The sequence below is a fragment of the Pogona vitticeps genome, chromosome 3 (genome assembly GCF_051106095.1).
Source record: "Pogona vitticeps strain Pit_001003342236 chromosome 3, PviZW2.1, whole genome shotgun sequence".
NCBI lineage: Eukaryota > Metazoa > Chordata > Lepidosauria > Squamata > Agamidae > Pogona > Pogona vitticeps.
In genome coordinates, this window is record NC_135785.1 from 197,437,742 (window position 1) to 197,453,421 (window position 15,680).

Genomic DNA, 15,680 nt, shown 5'->3' on the forward strand with positions numbered 1-15,680 from the left:
TAAAATTATCTTGTTTGTCATCACAAATTATATCCAGGACCATTATTCAGTGGTGCCATTCTGCTTTTTCAAGTGACAGCATGCTATGTGAAATCTTGTTATAGAGACTATGCATAAGGGAGAGATGCTGCACAGTTCCCCACGAAGGAATCTTGTATGGGATATATGACAATCAAAATATTTGTCGTTGTGTTTAGGATACAGATGAGTTGTTGCCCACAAAACAGCATTATTTTCCAGGGGTACACTATCCGCATGCATCATCCAAGTCAAAAGTTAAATATGTGGTGCCTCGACTTACAAAATTAATCCGTATTGGAACGGTGGCCGCATCTCGAAATTTTCATAAGTCGAATGAGCATTTCCCATAGGAATGTACCGAAAACCATTTAATCCCTTCCGGCTGTTTTTCGTTCTTATGTAGAGCCACCATTCTTAAGTCGAAGCATTAGTTCCCATAGGAACTACAGTATTTATTTTGGCTTTTTAAAAAAAAATTGGATTTTTTATTTTTGACATTCCTTTTTTAAGCAGAGAGACTGTCTGTTTTGGGTGAGTACACTACAGTATGTTTTTACTTTACTGTACAGGGTTTTTTGCAGCTCGTTGGTGGGGGGCTAGGGCTAGGTGGGGGGTTTCTGAGCTCTGATGGGTCTTGCTGGGTAGATTTTACAGTTTTAAAATGGCTGCATGCTTGCTGGAATCTTTCCTTGCTGTGTGTGTCTCTGGGTGTGTATGTGTGTTCTGAATCTGTCTGGATAAAATGTGGACCCATGTCTCTCTTTGTGCTGAGGAATTCTGTTGGGAAGAAAGCTTGCTTGCAAGCAGGGTAAAAATGGAGCTCAGAGCCATGTCTCTCTTTGTGCTGAGGAATTCTGTTGGGAAGAAAGCCTGCTTGCAAGCAGGGTAAAAATGGAGTTCAGAACCATATCTCTGTTTGTGTTGAGTGTTTTTCAAGGTGTTCTGTTGTCTGAAAGGTGCTTCTTCCCTCTCTCATTTGCTGTCCCTTTCCCCCCAAAAGGTGCTTGTCTTGGCTGAAAGTGTGCTTTTCAAGGTGTTCTGTTGAAAAGGTGTCTGTTCCCTCCTTCCCTCCCTCTTTTCTTTCCTTTTTTTAAAACCTAAGTCATCTTAGGTTAAAAGGAAAAAAAGAAAAAAAATTCTGCCCCTAGTGGTAGGAACAGATTAACCGGCTTTGCATTAGTTCCTATGGGAACTAATGATTCGAGTTGCAAACCGCTGCTCAATTTAAGAACCAGAAGCAGCTGGAACAGATTAAATGGTTTTCAGTACATTCCTATGGGAAATGCTGATTTGACTTACAAACTTTTTGACTTACACACTTCCTTCCGTAACGGATTAAGTTCATAAGTAGAGGGCCCTCTGTAATGCAAAGCCGGGTAATCCGTACTCTACCACTAGGGGGAGAATTTGTCTTCTTTTGACCTAAGATGAACTTAGGTCAAAAAAAGGGCAAGAAAAGAGGGGTGGCGGGAACACCTTCTAAACAGAACATCTTTAAAAACAAGCAGCTTTTAAACAAAACCAAGCACCTTTTGGCTTAAAAAAAGGGCAGGAGAACACCTTTTAAACAGAACATCTTTAAAATGTTATTTTGTATATATTTTTATTGCATTTTAAATGTTGTAAGCCGCTCAGAGACCTTTGGGTAGTGTGGGCGGCATATATATATAAATAAAGCCAAAGAATCCAGCAAGCAATATAAATAAATAAATAAATAAATAAATAAATAAAGAAAGAAAGAAAGAAAGAAAGAAAGAAAGAAAGAAAGAAAGAAAGAAAGAAAGCCAAAGAATCCAGCAAGCATTATTCCAGCACAGAACTCCTCATCACAAAAAGAGAACATAGAGGGAGAGAGAGAGATCAGACAATGGGGGTGAGAGCCTTGAATCTACAATAGACTCCATGTGAAAAGTCTATTTTAAACTCCATTTTAAAGCCTGCCTGCATCAACAACCAGCAACCATTATTACAGCAAACAGATCCCCAAAGAAAAAAAGCCTTTCAAGCCACATTTTAAACACACATTTTAAAACGAAAGATAGTCCACAGTGCACAAACCCGAGGAGCCACAGAATCCAGCAAGCATTATGGATTCATAATGCTTCATCACAACTCCTCATCACAAAAAGAGAGTCTAAACTGCATTTTACCGTCTGCCTGCATCAACAGCCAGCACAGCCCCTCACAGAATATTTTCTGATTTTAAGAAAAAAAGACTGTGGAGTCTAAACTGCGTTTTACAGCCTGCCTGCATCAACAACCAGCAACCATTATTACAGCAAGCAGATCCCCAAAGGGGGAAAAAAAGACTTGGGAGTCACATTTTAAACCCACACATTTTAAAACAACAGAGAGGTTGCAGGATACAAGCCCTAGAAGCCACAGAATGCAAAAATAAATAAATAAATTTTGCATTTTAAAATTACAGTAGTTTTCACATTTAATTTTAATTTAATATCACATTTAATTTTAATTTAATATCTACTTTTCAAATTTTAAATCCACACTGCAAGACCCATCAGGGCACAGAAACATAACCACCCACCTAGCCCTATCCCCCCACCAAGCTGCAAAAAAACCCTATACAGTACAGTAAATACTGTACAGCAGTGGTTCTTAACCTTTTTGAAAGAAACGCCCCCTTGAGCCATTGAGGAAGTTATCATCGCCCCCCTCCCCGCGGTGATATTTATTTATTTATTTATTTATTTATTTATTTATTTATTTATTTATTTATTTATTTAAGACACTTGAATCCAATGACCCCTGAAAACAAAATTTAATTCCAAGAAAATGAAATGCCCCCAAAAAGTAACATTTAATGATTTAGTTGCAAGTGAATTTTAAGATGCAAAAAGAAATATAAAAAGGGCATAAAAACAAATGCAGGAATTAAAAATTTCAAGACAAAAAGTCTGAAACTAAATTAAAATTGGAGGAAAATATATATTCATGCACACTGTAAAAAGGCTTCAGCCATCTTCACAGGTTTGGCTTGCTCCAGCGCCCCCCTACCGCCCCCCTTCTGCTCCAGCGCCCCCACGCCGCCCCTTTTCATTCTACCGCCCCCCTGAAAAATGAAATCGCCCCCTGGGGGGCATTATCGTCCAGGTTAAGAACCACTGCTGTACAGTATACGTACTCACTCAGAACAGGCAGTCTCTCTGTTTTTAAAAAAGGCAAAAAATCAAAACTTTAAAAAAGCCCAAAGAAATTGCAATCCATACAGTACAGTACCAGGTAGTCTGAAGACTCTCTCCTTATCCACTCTCTAACTGCTGGGATGAACAGGTTAGCAGACAAACAGCCTCTTTGCTGGCCAACGGTGAACTGAAAGTTCAAATTTTGCACTTTCCCCACCTCCCCTGTGGGATTTTTTTGTAACTCGAAGCTCCGGCTGCAAGCTCCGGCTGCAAGTCGAAGCAATATTTTGCAGCTGGAGCTTTTCGTATCTCAAATTTTTCACAACTAGGGACGTTCGTAAGTCGAGGCACCACTGCATTCCTCAATTGTTAATTTATGTAGATGATATGTATTAGTGTTCAATATAACATGTTTCAAAGAAAGGGCGTTTATTTTCTAGATGAATGTGTATGGTTATCAATGTATACATGACTTATTTGGACAAGTACATTGTAAACAGATCCAAACATACACGTAGAACCTAAGGACAATTTTTTTTTATTTCTTTTCCAGCACTTGGAACAGCTGCGTGCAAATAGAAATAATTTAAATCCAGCACAGAAACTAATGCTCGAACAGCTGGAGAGTCAGTTTGTCTTGATGCAGCAACACCAGCAGGTGCCGGCAAGCACACTTACTTACTTACTTGCTTATTGTTTACTTTATTTCTATCCCACATTTCTCTCCCAGAGAGATTCAAGGCAGTTCTTTTATATGAGTCTTTCTCTTTTTCAAACCATGATCTCATATCTTATGGTCATGCATATACAGTAAGAGATTTTGGCATGCCTTCTTTGTATTAGATCTTTATACAACATTAAGCTTGGGTTGACATTTAAATTTCCAGATTTTTAAATATATATGTACAATGTAAATAGTAGTTAATATATATAAACAAGTTTGAGCAATCATTTCAACCGTAGAAAGCATTTTTAAAGCAGCATGTAAGTAACTAAATTACTTTAAGATACCTTTGTTCCTTTTAAAGAGAAAGGCAGTGTAAAAATACATACATACATACATACATACATACATACATACATACATACATACATACATACATACATACATACATACATACATACATACATACATACATACATACATACATACATACATACATACATACATACATACATACAGTTTGACCAATGATAGCCACTATGTAATAGAAAAAGGTCAAGCCATTTATTTCTTCCTATTTATGTTGGCTGGAATTTCCAATTTTCAATAGAGTATGTGTTAGTTTGCTTCAGTCTCTACTGATGGTCTGTATAAGTCCCATTATGTACCTCAGTGAGCATCCAACAGCTCAAAATGCCTGCACTGAACAAAGTTCAATGGACTTCTACTAGGTACAGAGCTTTCCTAGTACCAGCCTTGTGGAATGCCTCTTCAGGAAGGTTTGCCAGACACTATTTTTTTCAGAAAATCTTTTCAACAAAGCTGATTTTACTTAGCAGTCTACTTGGGACTGTTACCTGTTGCTTTTTTGTTCTGGGAAGGAAATGTATTTTTATTACAATATGTTTATTAACCTGCTGCGGCATTAAATTCATTATCCTCTATTTGACATTTGCTATTTTAATGTATTTCTATCTGCTTTGTCACTCTTGGTGAAATGATAAAAGAATGGAAATAGTTAAAAGGATTACATTACAAGTGACAGAAAAAGCCAAATACTTTAGCATAATAAATAATGTTCTGGGCTAACAGTCTTTATATTTTGTTTCCTTTTTATTAGATGAGGCAGACAGGAGTTGCACAGGTACGATCTACTGGAATTGCTAATGGTCCAACAGCTGACTCATCACTGCCTACAAACTCTGTCTCTGGTCAGCAGCCTCAGGTTGCTCTAACCAGAGTGCCTAACATCACACAGCATGGAATCCGTCCAACCTGCCCTGGGCAGCCTATGGCAAACGGACCCTTTCCAGCAGGCTCAGTTCCCTGCAGCACAGCAAGAACGCTGAGTAGTACAGACACTATTTTGATAGGCAATAATCACATAACAGGAAGTGGAAGTAATGGAAACGTGCCTTACCTGCAGCAAAACACATTCTCTCTACCTCATAACCGCACAAACCTGACCAGCAGCGCAGAGGAGCCGTGGAAAAAACAACTATCTAATGCCACTCAGGTATGCAATATATTTTCATGTAGCAGTAAAGCTGAATGCCAGTGTTTTCTTACAGTATTGTATTTTATGATCTACAAGTTTGAACATATGCATTGAAATTGAATATTAGTTTTCATATATAGTATGTAAATCGAATGTTTGTGCAAATGTTTTATTTGTAACTGAGCTGTTAAATAATAAGGTCCAATCCTAATAAGGCAACTTGACATTTGACTTGGTTCCATCAGTCAGAATCTGCAAGAACAATTTTGACAAGCTCTTAAAAAAACAACTTTTAAATATTACCAGTTTCTCTATGAGAACTAGTAATATTTAAATAACAGTTTATATGGAGAGGACAGTGTGTTGCAGTTTACTTTCCTGCCTTTTTTTCTCACCAGCATTCAGAGTTAGCTACAGTGCTTAGGGATCCTGTTGAGTGCATTAGATGTTGACAGGATGAAGGCGCTTCAAAAAAAAAAAAGATTGAAATTATGTAGTTTCAGTCAGTTTTCCAGTCTTCCCTTTTTCTCTACCCTCTTGTGCCACTGCCTGCTACACTCAGCAGATTGCCCTGACTCCCAAGGAGTATTTTTGTTAGTCCATAGGCCAAGGAGAGGAAAAGGCTGGAAAGTTACTGTAGGGAAATCTGGATCCAACTTGCTCTAATAAAATGGAGCTTGTTGCATTTTAGATCCTGTTCTTCCCTTTTTTTATAGTCAGTCACCAAATGACGTATAGGAAAGGACATAAGAAACCAGCCATAGAAACTCAGAATACAGGATCACGCATAATAAAATATAGGTAGTTCTGAAGAGAGATATAAAAAATGCAAGCCATATATTGATCTATGCATACACAACTAGTAAGTGGATAATCAGAATAAAACCACAAAAATTAAAAGATCTATACAGAAATGTATGCAGTACAGCAAGCGGTATAATTCCACAAAGATGAAGGCTCAGCACAGATTTGATGAAAACTCCAGATGCTGGGGGTTTTTTAGTTCATACTTTAGTCTTTGAAGATTTATTTTGAATGTGGGTTGTATATGTACAAATCAAATAATTACACATTGTTAAGTCAATATTGACTTATGGTGATCCTTTCCAGTGTCTTCTGGATAATAGAGTTGGCAGAAATCATTTACTATTTCCTTTTTCTGGGGGCATCTTGAGAACATGCAGCACACCCAAGGCTGGTGCTTCTTTCAGGAGGCACAGTGGGGAATTGAACTTCCAACCTGTGACTCCACAGTCAGATATCAAAATCATAAAAACCTGAGAAACTCTGATTGATGTATTCGCGAAGGCTTTCACGGCTGGGATCTAATGGTTGTTGTGGGTTTTTCAGGCTCTTTGGCCGTGTTCTGAAGGTTGTTCTTCCTACCGTTTTGCCAGTCTCTGTGGCCGGCATCTTCAGAGTGCTGTCCTCTGAAGATGCTGGCCACAGAAACTGCCAAAACGGTAGGAAGAACAACCTTCAGAACACGGCCCAAGAGCCCTAAAAACCCACAACAACTCTGATTGAACTCTCATTATCCATTCCATTTTTAGGAAGTAAGAAGAAAAGCAGTGTTGAAGCATTAGTACGTGATAGCCATTCTTAGTGTATGCCAAGAGTAGAAATGGATGCTGTCCTTCAGGAATGGGGAGATGGGGTGGGATTTTGGAAGCTAATTGAGGCAGAAGCCACTGAAAAAGAGGATTATTTTCTGCAGAGATTTGGAGATTGGATTCCAGTGTTCTTCAGACATGGGTACCACGGATTTGCCTGACTCTTTTTAGATTCCATCTACTAGAATTCTCCAATAATGACCCAGACAGAATTCTGAGAGTTCCAGTCCATTCTGAAGACAGCTTCATTTCACGAAAATGGACAAGGTTGAGGCCTCCTAGGCCTTCACTTCTTGCTGTAGTGCTTCCTGGGAGGAAGCTTTTGTACTGTTTCTTGCAGATAATACCTTCATTGCAATTTATGTTCTATAGAGGGCACCTCCAGAAGAACTACCACTCAAGAAAGCATTGCAGTAGGAAATGAAGGATTGGAATGAGGTTTGAAAGCCACTGAGAGGTCCAGCAAAACCAACAGGAACACACTCCTCTTGTCCAGTTCCCAGTAGTTCATCTAGCAAGGTGACAAAAGCTATCCCTGCCTAAAGCCTGACTGAAATTGGATCTAGATGAGTAGTTCCCAACCTTAGGCCCCCAGATGTTCTTGGTCTACAACCCCCAGAAATCCTGGCTAGCAGAGTTAATAGTGAAGGCTTATGGGAAATTTAGCATGCTTCTTGGGAGGAAAGCAATGACAAACCTAGACAGCACCTTAAAAAAGCAGAGACATCACCTTGCCAAAAAGGTGAGAGCTGGACCATAAAGAAGGCTGACCGCCAAAGAATTGATGTTTTTGTATTGTGGTGCTGGAGGAGACTCTTGAGAGTCCCCTGGACTGCAAGGAGAACAAACCTATGCATTCTCAACCCTGAGTGCTCACTGGAAGGACAGATCCTGAAGCTGAGGCTCCAGTACTTTGGCCATCTCATGAGAAGAGAAGACTCCCTGGAAAAGACCCTGATGTTGGGAAAGAGTGAAGGCAAGTGGAGAAGGGGACTACAGAGGATGAGATGGTTGGACAGAGTCATCGAAGCTACCAACATGAATTTGACCAAGCCCCAGGAGGCAGTGGAAGACGGGAGGGCCTGGCGCACTCTGGTCCATGGGGTCATGAAGAGTTGGACACGCCTTAACAGCTAACAACATCTGGGGGCCTAAAGTTCAGGGAACTATTGATCTAGATAATCTGATTGATCCAGGAACTTCTGAACTTAGGATTCCACTACACATTCCAGAATCTTGCCCAAAAATGGAATATTGCTTGTAATTATCCAATACAGTGGGATTCAAGGAAAGCTTTTTGGCAAAGGTGTTACTACTACCTCCTTCAGGCATGCTGGTATCCTGCTTTTCTTAATGAGGAAACATTCACCCCTAACCAATGTTCCCTCTTAATTTTCAGCCCTGATGGGCAGGGCTCAACCCTGTCTCTTGTGACTCTGCCCCCCTTACCAAAGGTTTCCATTATGACCAGAACCAAAAAGGCTAGAAACACTCAATGTGGGTGTACAGAGGGGGAGGAAAGCTGCGCGGAAGGGGTGGAGTCACCCACATTTGTGCAGCCATGTATCTTAGAGAGAACCTTGCCCCTAACCTGCTCAGCCAGTTAAGTCAGGAAAGGCAAGGTCCAGCATACATGTGGTGGCTTTCACCATATTTAGCCTCAACTAGGTATGTTTCAGTCGGTCCAGTTGAGGCTGGACCGACTGAAACATGTCCATTATAACAGGACAACCAGGGACCAAAGTTGTATCAACAGGACTTGCTGAATATTTTCCTTGTAGCAAAATCAGTTTGAAACTGTTAAAGATAGACTGTTTAGGGGAGCGATGGCGAACCTGTGGCATGTGTGCCACAGCTGCCATGTAGAACCCTTTCTGCAGGCATGCGAGCCATAAATCACTGGATCACTACAGCCACCACCACCCCCAGACAAACCTCAGGAGGCAGCTGCAGCCGCAGTGCCAGCGCTTCAACAGGCAGTGGGCCAGGATCCGGAGCGGAGTCTTGAGGCACCTCCAAGCCTGGTATTTCCCCTTCTGCCACTGCCACTTCAGGTGCTGCCATGGCCTGCCGCCTGCTGGGTTTTTTGTTTTTGTTTTTCATTTTGGGCACTCGGGCTATAAATTCTGCAGGTTCTAAATCTGAGGGGCACAAAATGGTGATAATAATACCTATAGTTGAGATGTTGAGATGGGCCAGAAGGAAAAAATGCTGCACAATGCCTGTTATGTGCATGTTTTATTCTTAATTAGATTTTGGTGTATTTGTATTAACTGAGACCAGTATTGTTCCATTTAACAGTTTGACCTCCCACTTACAAAAAACAAACAAAAAACGCCCAGAAGTTTATTTTGAAAAATCAAAAATATTGCTTGACAGCTCTCCTGCTGCACACATTGTGGTTTCTTCATCATGATAATTCCTTGCACAGGCATATTAGTTTAAGAACACACACAGTTTAAAATGGCTTAATAGGAGAGACTATTAAGAGAGACACAACTTAAATTTCTGCATTTTTCTTCATTTGAAAGGGCCATATTTTTGTGTCAGCCATAGAAAAGCATTTATTCTTTCAATTTAGTGTTTATTCATTCTAATGTTAACAAATAGAAAGCTCTGTTGAGTAGCTCCTATGTATGCTTGTGTTTGTGTTTCCCTTTTACATTCACTATGCAATAGAATATGGCAATTATTTTCCAATGTAGATTCTTTGCTTTAGATACTTTTATTTTTATAGGTTTTGCTGTTATAAATTTCGCAGCAGTTAAGATATGAGAACAGTAGGCACTCTACTTTTTGTATACAGTGGTGCCTCGTTTAGTGATCACTCTATTGAGCGTCAAAATCACTTAGCAATGGACTTTTTGCCATCGCAAAAGCAAGCTCTTAGCAATGGTCCCTATGGGGAAGATTAGCTTTGCAATGATCGCGGGGAAGCGATCATGGCAAAGCGACCCTTTTTTAACAGCTGATCGGCAATTTCAAAATAGCCGCTGGAAAAACAAAATGGCCGCCCACTGTTTTGCCTCGCTTAAGAGCAGTGAAAATAGTGGCGCTATGGAGGATTTTCGCTGAAAGGTAAGTTTTTAAGCCCATAGGAACGCATTAAACGTGTTTTAATGTGTCTCTATGGGCTTTTTAAAATCGCTTAGCGACGTTTTTTCCGGAACGGATTAACGTCGCTAAGCGAGGCACCACTGTATTTCAGTGCCATATTTCTAGTAACACTACATGCTGTGTAAATAATTATACTATAAATAATACAGTGGGGTCTCAACTTACAGAATTAATCTGTATTGGAAGGCGGTCCCATAGGAATGCATTGAAAACCATTTAATCCGTATCTGCTGTTTTCCGTCCATAGAAATTAATGGGAAGCTGCTATTCCATATTCTACCACTAGAGGGGGATTTTTTCTCTTTTTTTAGGTCTAGAAAAGTTCAGGAAAGGAGGGGGGAGGCAGGGAAAACTTTTAAAAGCACTTTTGAAATCTTTTTTTCAACGAAGCCAATTTTAAAGCATGTTTAACACAGAGACGGGAGTCTGGAATTCACCTTAGCCCAGTCTTTGCAAGCCAGCATTCTGACCCACAGAATTCTTCAGCAAAAAGACAGGCAGGACTCTGGAATTCACTTTTTCAACCAAGCCAAGCCAAACCAAGCCAAAGTCAGGAAAGGAGGCAGGGAGGGAGAGAACAATGGGGAAAAGAGGGAGGGAGGGAGGGAGGGAGGGAGGGAGGGAGGGAGGGAGGGAGGGAGGGAAGGAAGGAAGGAAGGAAGGAAGGAAGGAAGGAAGGAAGGAAGGAAGGAAGGAAGGAAGGAAGGAAGGAAGGAAGGAAGGAAGGAAGGAAGGAAGGAAGGAAGGAAGGAAGGAAGGAAGGAAGGAAGGAAGGAAGGAAGGAAGGAAGGAAGGAAGGAAGGAAGGAAGGAAGGAAGGAAGGAAGGAAGGAAGTCATCACTGGGACACACAGACCCCCTCAGACAAAGGTTTGTGCTTTGAAGCACAAAGAGAGAGAGAGAGAGAGAGAAGACGGGGGGTGTTTTGGGAGGCTAAAACACACATTTCAAACAAAAAACATTTAAAGAACATTTTTAAAACCAGGAACTTTTAAACCAAGCAACTTTTCAACCAACCAACCAACCAATCCACTCACCTACCCACCCACCACACCTTTTAAAACAAAAGAGAGGTGGCTTACCTTTCGTTGTCTTCTGGAGGTCCCCTCCTCTGGGTCATCTTCTGCAGGGGATTCCTTCTGTGGGGGGGGGGGGGGTCCCATGGTGGCAGGGAAGCCTTCAGAGCTCTCAAAGGGCTCCCCCCCCCGCCGACACAGGCTTTCCCAGGGTGGACGGGCCTCCCAGGGGAGGGTTTCCCCCAGAAGGCCCAGTCTACTGCCCGGGAAAGCTTGGTAGACAAGGCCTCCCGGGGGAGGGCTTCTGCCGGGAGGCCTGGTCTACTGCCTGGAAAGCTTGATTAGACAAGGCCTCCCAAGGAAAGCCCTCCCCTGGGAGGTGTGGTCTACCAGGCTTTCCCAGGCAGTAGACTGGGCCTCCTAGGGGAAGCCCTCCCCTGGTAGACCTGTCCACCCTGGGAAAGCCTGCGTCGGCGGGGGGGGATGTCCGAAGGCCTTCCCCATCGCCATGGGAGACCTCTTGGAGGTCCCCCGCTGCCGCTGATATTGCTTTGTTGGCACTATCGGTGGTGGTGGGGACCTCCAAGAGGCCTCCCATGGCGGCGGTGAAGGCCTCTGGATGTCCCCAGCAGTGGCGGTGGCGGGGGAGCTCCAAGGCTTCTCTGGATGGCATCCAGAGGTCGCTGCCGCTGCTGGGAGCCGCGCCAGGCTATCCCAGCCATGCTCGGACTCCTGGACAGTCCAGGAGTCCGAGCATGGCTGGGATCGCCTGGCGCAGCACGGCTCTCAGCGGCAGCGGTGGCAAGAGACCTCTGGATGCCTTGCAGGGCTTCTCTGCCACCATGGGAGGCTTCTTGGAGGTCCCCCCCCAACCGCCAATAGTGGCTCCAAAGCACTATCAGCGGTGGGGGGGACCTCCAAGATGCCTCCCATGGCGGCGGAGAAGCCCTGGAAGGCATCCGGAGGCATGACCTACGGCCTACAGACTGGAAGGGGGAGGCGGGGAAAGTGCCGAATTTGAATTGGGCGCTTTTCCCACCTCCCTCTTCTGGTCCATAGGTCGATTCTCCAGCCGCAAGTCAAAATGAAACTTTGCGGCCGGAGAAGTCCGTAGGTCGAAAAGTTCGTAAGTGGAGCCATACATAAGTCGAGACTCCACTGTAGTGCTTTTCTTGACCTTTTTATTCTTTTAGTGGAGCAGTCCTTTTAGCTGTTAAATCAATATATAATATTTCTTAAAACTCATATTTTAACTTCCCCATATCTTTTTTTACTGTGTGGGACACATTCTTCTGCAGTATCTCAACTACCTGAATTTGCACAAACTTTCTTTTTTCACAAATCTATTTTGTCCTTTCCTTCCTCTTCTGTTTTGCCCCCATCTGCTCTCTCAAAAAAGTCTCTCTCTCTATCCCTTACTTCGGTGTAACTTATGACAGGCTCCCTTTAGTTAAATTATCTGCCCGGAGTATGAAATAGTATTGTTTGTACTGTTGGCAGTAACCTAAGGTGACTTTTTGAGTATACTGTACAGAATTCACGTTCTCTCAAAAAATCTTTCACAATCCTCTTCTCAAACATACAAATGTCTCCTCTTCATCCTGCTTGTAAAGCAAACTGGAAACTTCCTGGTTTACAAGTTGACTTACAGATGTATGTCAGCCTCATTAACATACTGCCACTGGCATTTTGTTACTGAAATACTGTGTGATACGTTTTTATATACAAGATGTGTGTTGAACGTTATTAAATTAATTCATCTAACTCTGTTATATACTAGTGATAAAGTACATCAAATGCTTTCTATAATATGTATTCATGTATCCTATGTGTAAGTGAATCTGTATATTTCATTGTCTTATGCCTTCTCAGGTACCCAAAAACTTGTATTTCAGGAGTAAAAAGGCTTTAAGAACATATTTTTCTATCTCCTTATTCATAACATACACATTAATTTATTGTTGTAGCTTTTGTGATTGTGAACTATGTAAAAAAGCTATAAATTCTGCAAGTTCTAACTCTGAGGGGCACAAAATGGTGATAATAATACCTATAGTTGAGATGTTAGGTTTGTATTAACTTAAAAATGGCATAACACTGCCTTCAATCAGCTAGTTTGATAATTGCAATCAAAAAGTATTTACTTTAATATTCTACTAATTATTTGATTTTTTTTTCAGTTATTTGTTCTTACATAGGCCCAGATCTAAACCTACTTACATAGTGATCACATAAATTGCCATGGCTAATTGACAAGGTGCAGGGTGTGTGCTGGGCACATTACCAACCATGTGACCAGCATCCCATTGGTTTGCTATGACAATGTAATGTGATCCTCATAAGCACCAATAGAATTTTGAGTATTGTGTTTTAATTAAAGGCAAAATGCATTTTAGCACTATAGTGGTGCCTTGCTTAACGAGTGCCCCATTTAACGACGAATCCACATAGCGATGTGGATTTTGCGATCGCAAAAGCAATCACATTGCGACGTTTTAAATGGCCAAAAATTGCATTGCGATGATCGGTAAGCGTTTCGCTTACCGATCTTCACATTGCGATGTTTTAAAAACAGCTGATCGGCAGTTCCAAAATGTCCACCGGGAAAAAATGACTGCCCACAGCGGTTTCCTCGCATACCGGGCGGCGAAAATGGCGGCCTTATGGAGGATTTCCGCATAGCTGTGAGTTTTTCCCCCATAGGAACGCATTAAATGTGTTTTAATGCGTTCCTATGGGCTTTTTAGTCCCACATATTGACGAATCCAGATAGCGACGATTTTTTAAGAACGGATTATCGTTGCTATGCGGGACATCACTGTAATTAGAGTAGACCCATTGAATCAATGAGGCTTATGTCAATGTTGACTTAACAAGAATCAGCCATTCAGAGGGTTTATTTGAGATTGATAGGGGGGTTTAACTGTAAAAATTTGTTCTTCACATGTCTTGGCAAAAAAGGTTGCCATAAGTGAAATAATAAATAAGTTATTTTAAATAAGGAGCTACTTTACAAGTGGCCTGTTGCAAATAAATATGGTCATTAAAGAAAACAGGTGAGTTTTTGTTGTCTTAATTCATGATAAGTTCTGAAACTGTTAACTGGGCTTTGTTCTTTGAGCATGGCCTTCACGTACTATATACAAACAGATCCCTTGCAATTGTCTTGAAATGCTGGAGGTGAGAGGAGCTTCATTCCCTTTTATATTATTTTCAAAACTGTATTTTAGACTATATACATATTTTAATGTGTTTGAAAATTAATGTGTAAAATTGTAAAGAAAATATTGCAAGTCATTTTTATATCTGCTTATTTTTATCACTTCACATTTCTGTGCTTAGATCTATTTAGTATACAGTCAGAAAACATTTTGTCTATTGTGTGTGCGTATGTGTGTCTAACTTAATAAAGCTATGTTTCTTCTTTTTAGGGGCTTCACAAAGGTCAGAGTTCACATTTGGCAGGTCCTAATAGTGAACGACCTCTCTCTTCCACTGGGCCTTCCCAGCATCTCCAGGCAGCTGGCACTGGTATTCAGAATCAAAATGGACATCTAACCATGCCTAGCAATTCAGTAACACAGGGGGCTGCTCTCAATCATCTCCCCTCTCACACTGCTACCTCAGGTGGACAACAAGGCATTACCTTAACCAAAGAGAGCAAGCCTTCAGGAAACACATCAGCAGTGCCTGACACAAACAGGCATTCTGGAGAGACACCTAACAGCACTGCCAGTGTAGAAGGACTTACTAATCATGTCCATCAGGTGACGGCAGATGCTGTTCCTAGCCCTAGCCATGGAGATTCTAAGTCACCAGGTTTACTTAGTTCAGACAATCCTCAGCTCTCTGCCTTGTTGATGGGAAAAGCCAATAACAATGTGGGTACTGGAACCTGTGACAAAGTCAATAACATTCATCCAACTGTTCATACAAAGACTGAGAATTCTGTTGCCTCCTCACCATCTTCAGCCATTTCCACAGCAACACCTTCTCCAAAATCTACAGAACAGACTACCACAAACAGTGTTACCAGCCTTAACAGCCCTCATAGTGGACCTGCAGTTAATGGAGAGGCATTGGAGGACTCTCAGAGCCCCATAAAAACCAACCCTCCTCTTATTGATCACAAGCCTAATCCCCCAATCATACCATCAGTGTCGGTGTCTATATATCCTAGTTCTGCAGAGGTTCTAAAAGCGTGCAGGTGAGTATTTCATGTCCTTTAATATATGATTTTACATTTTGTTTTATTTTATCAAAATGCCATTGAATTTTTTCTTTAAAAATATAGAGCATTTATATTATAATAAATTTGTTTGCTTTTACTTACTGTGCAAGTCTCAAAGTTGATTAAGTTCAGTTTGTTTAAAACAAAGATAGCTTTAGGTTAGATTTTTGAACTTTCATTTTTAAACTTAGGAAAAGCAGTGCAGCAACAGAAGGCGAGAATTCAAAGAGCTGTGGAACAAATTCTGTTTGCCCAAAGAGTCTGTAGAGTGCTTTTTCTGACTTCCTCAGAGAGCAGCCACTCACAGTGCATGACATAGTGGCCAGAATCCTGTTGGTGAACTATGCATAAGTGTAATTATGTAACTCACTGACTGCA

General features: G+C 41.4%; 1 protein-coding gene across 5 annotated transcripts in view; it reads left to right on the forward strand.

Annotated features, from left to right (window-relative positions):
* Window positions 1-15,680, forward strand: part of KDM6A (lysine demethylase 6A) — a 192,183-nt gene that overhangs the window by 114,637 nt on the left and 61,866 nt on the right. For all 5 annotated transcript variants that reach the window (XM_020783901.3, XM_020783903.3, XM_020783902.3 and 2 more), the window contains 3 exons: window positions 3,718-3,822; window positions 4,949-5,344; window positions 14,503-15,278. In XM_020783901.3, coding sequence (XP_020639560.3) covers window positions 3,718-3,822; window positions 4,949-5,344; window positions 14,503-15,278 — 1,277 coding nt within the window. The remainder of the gene's footprint in view (window positions 1-3,717; window positions 3,823-4,948; window positions 5,345-14,502; window positions 15,279-15,680) is intronic.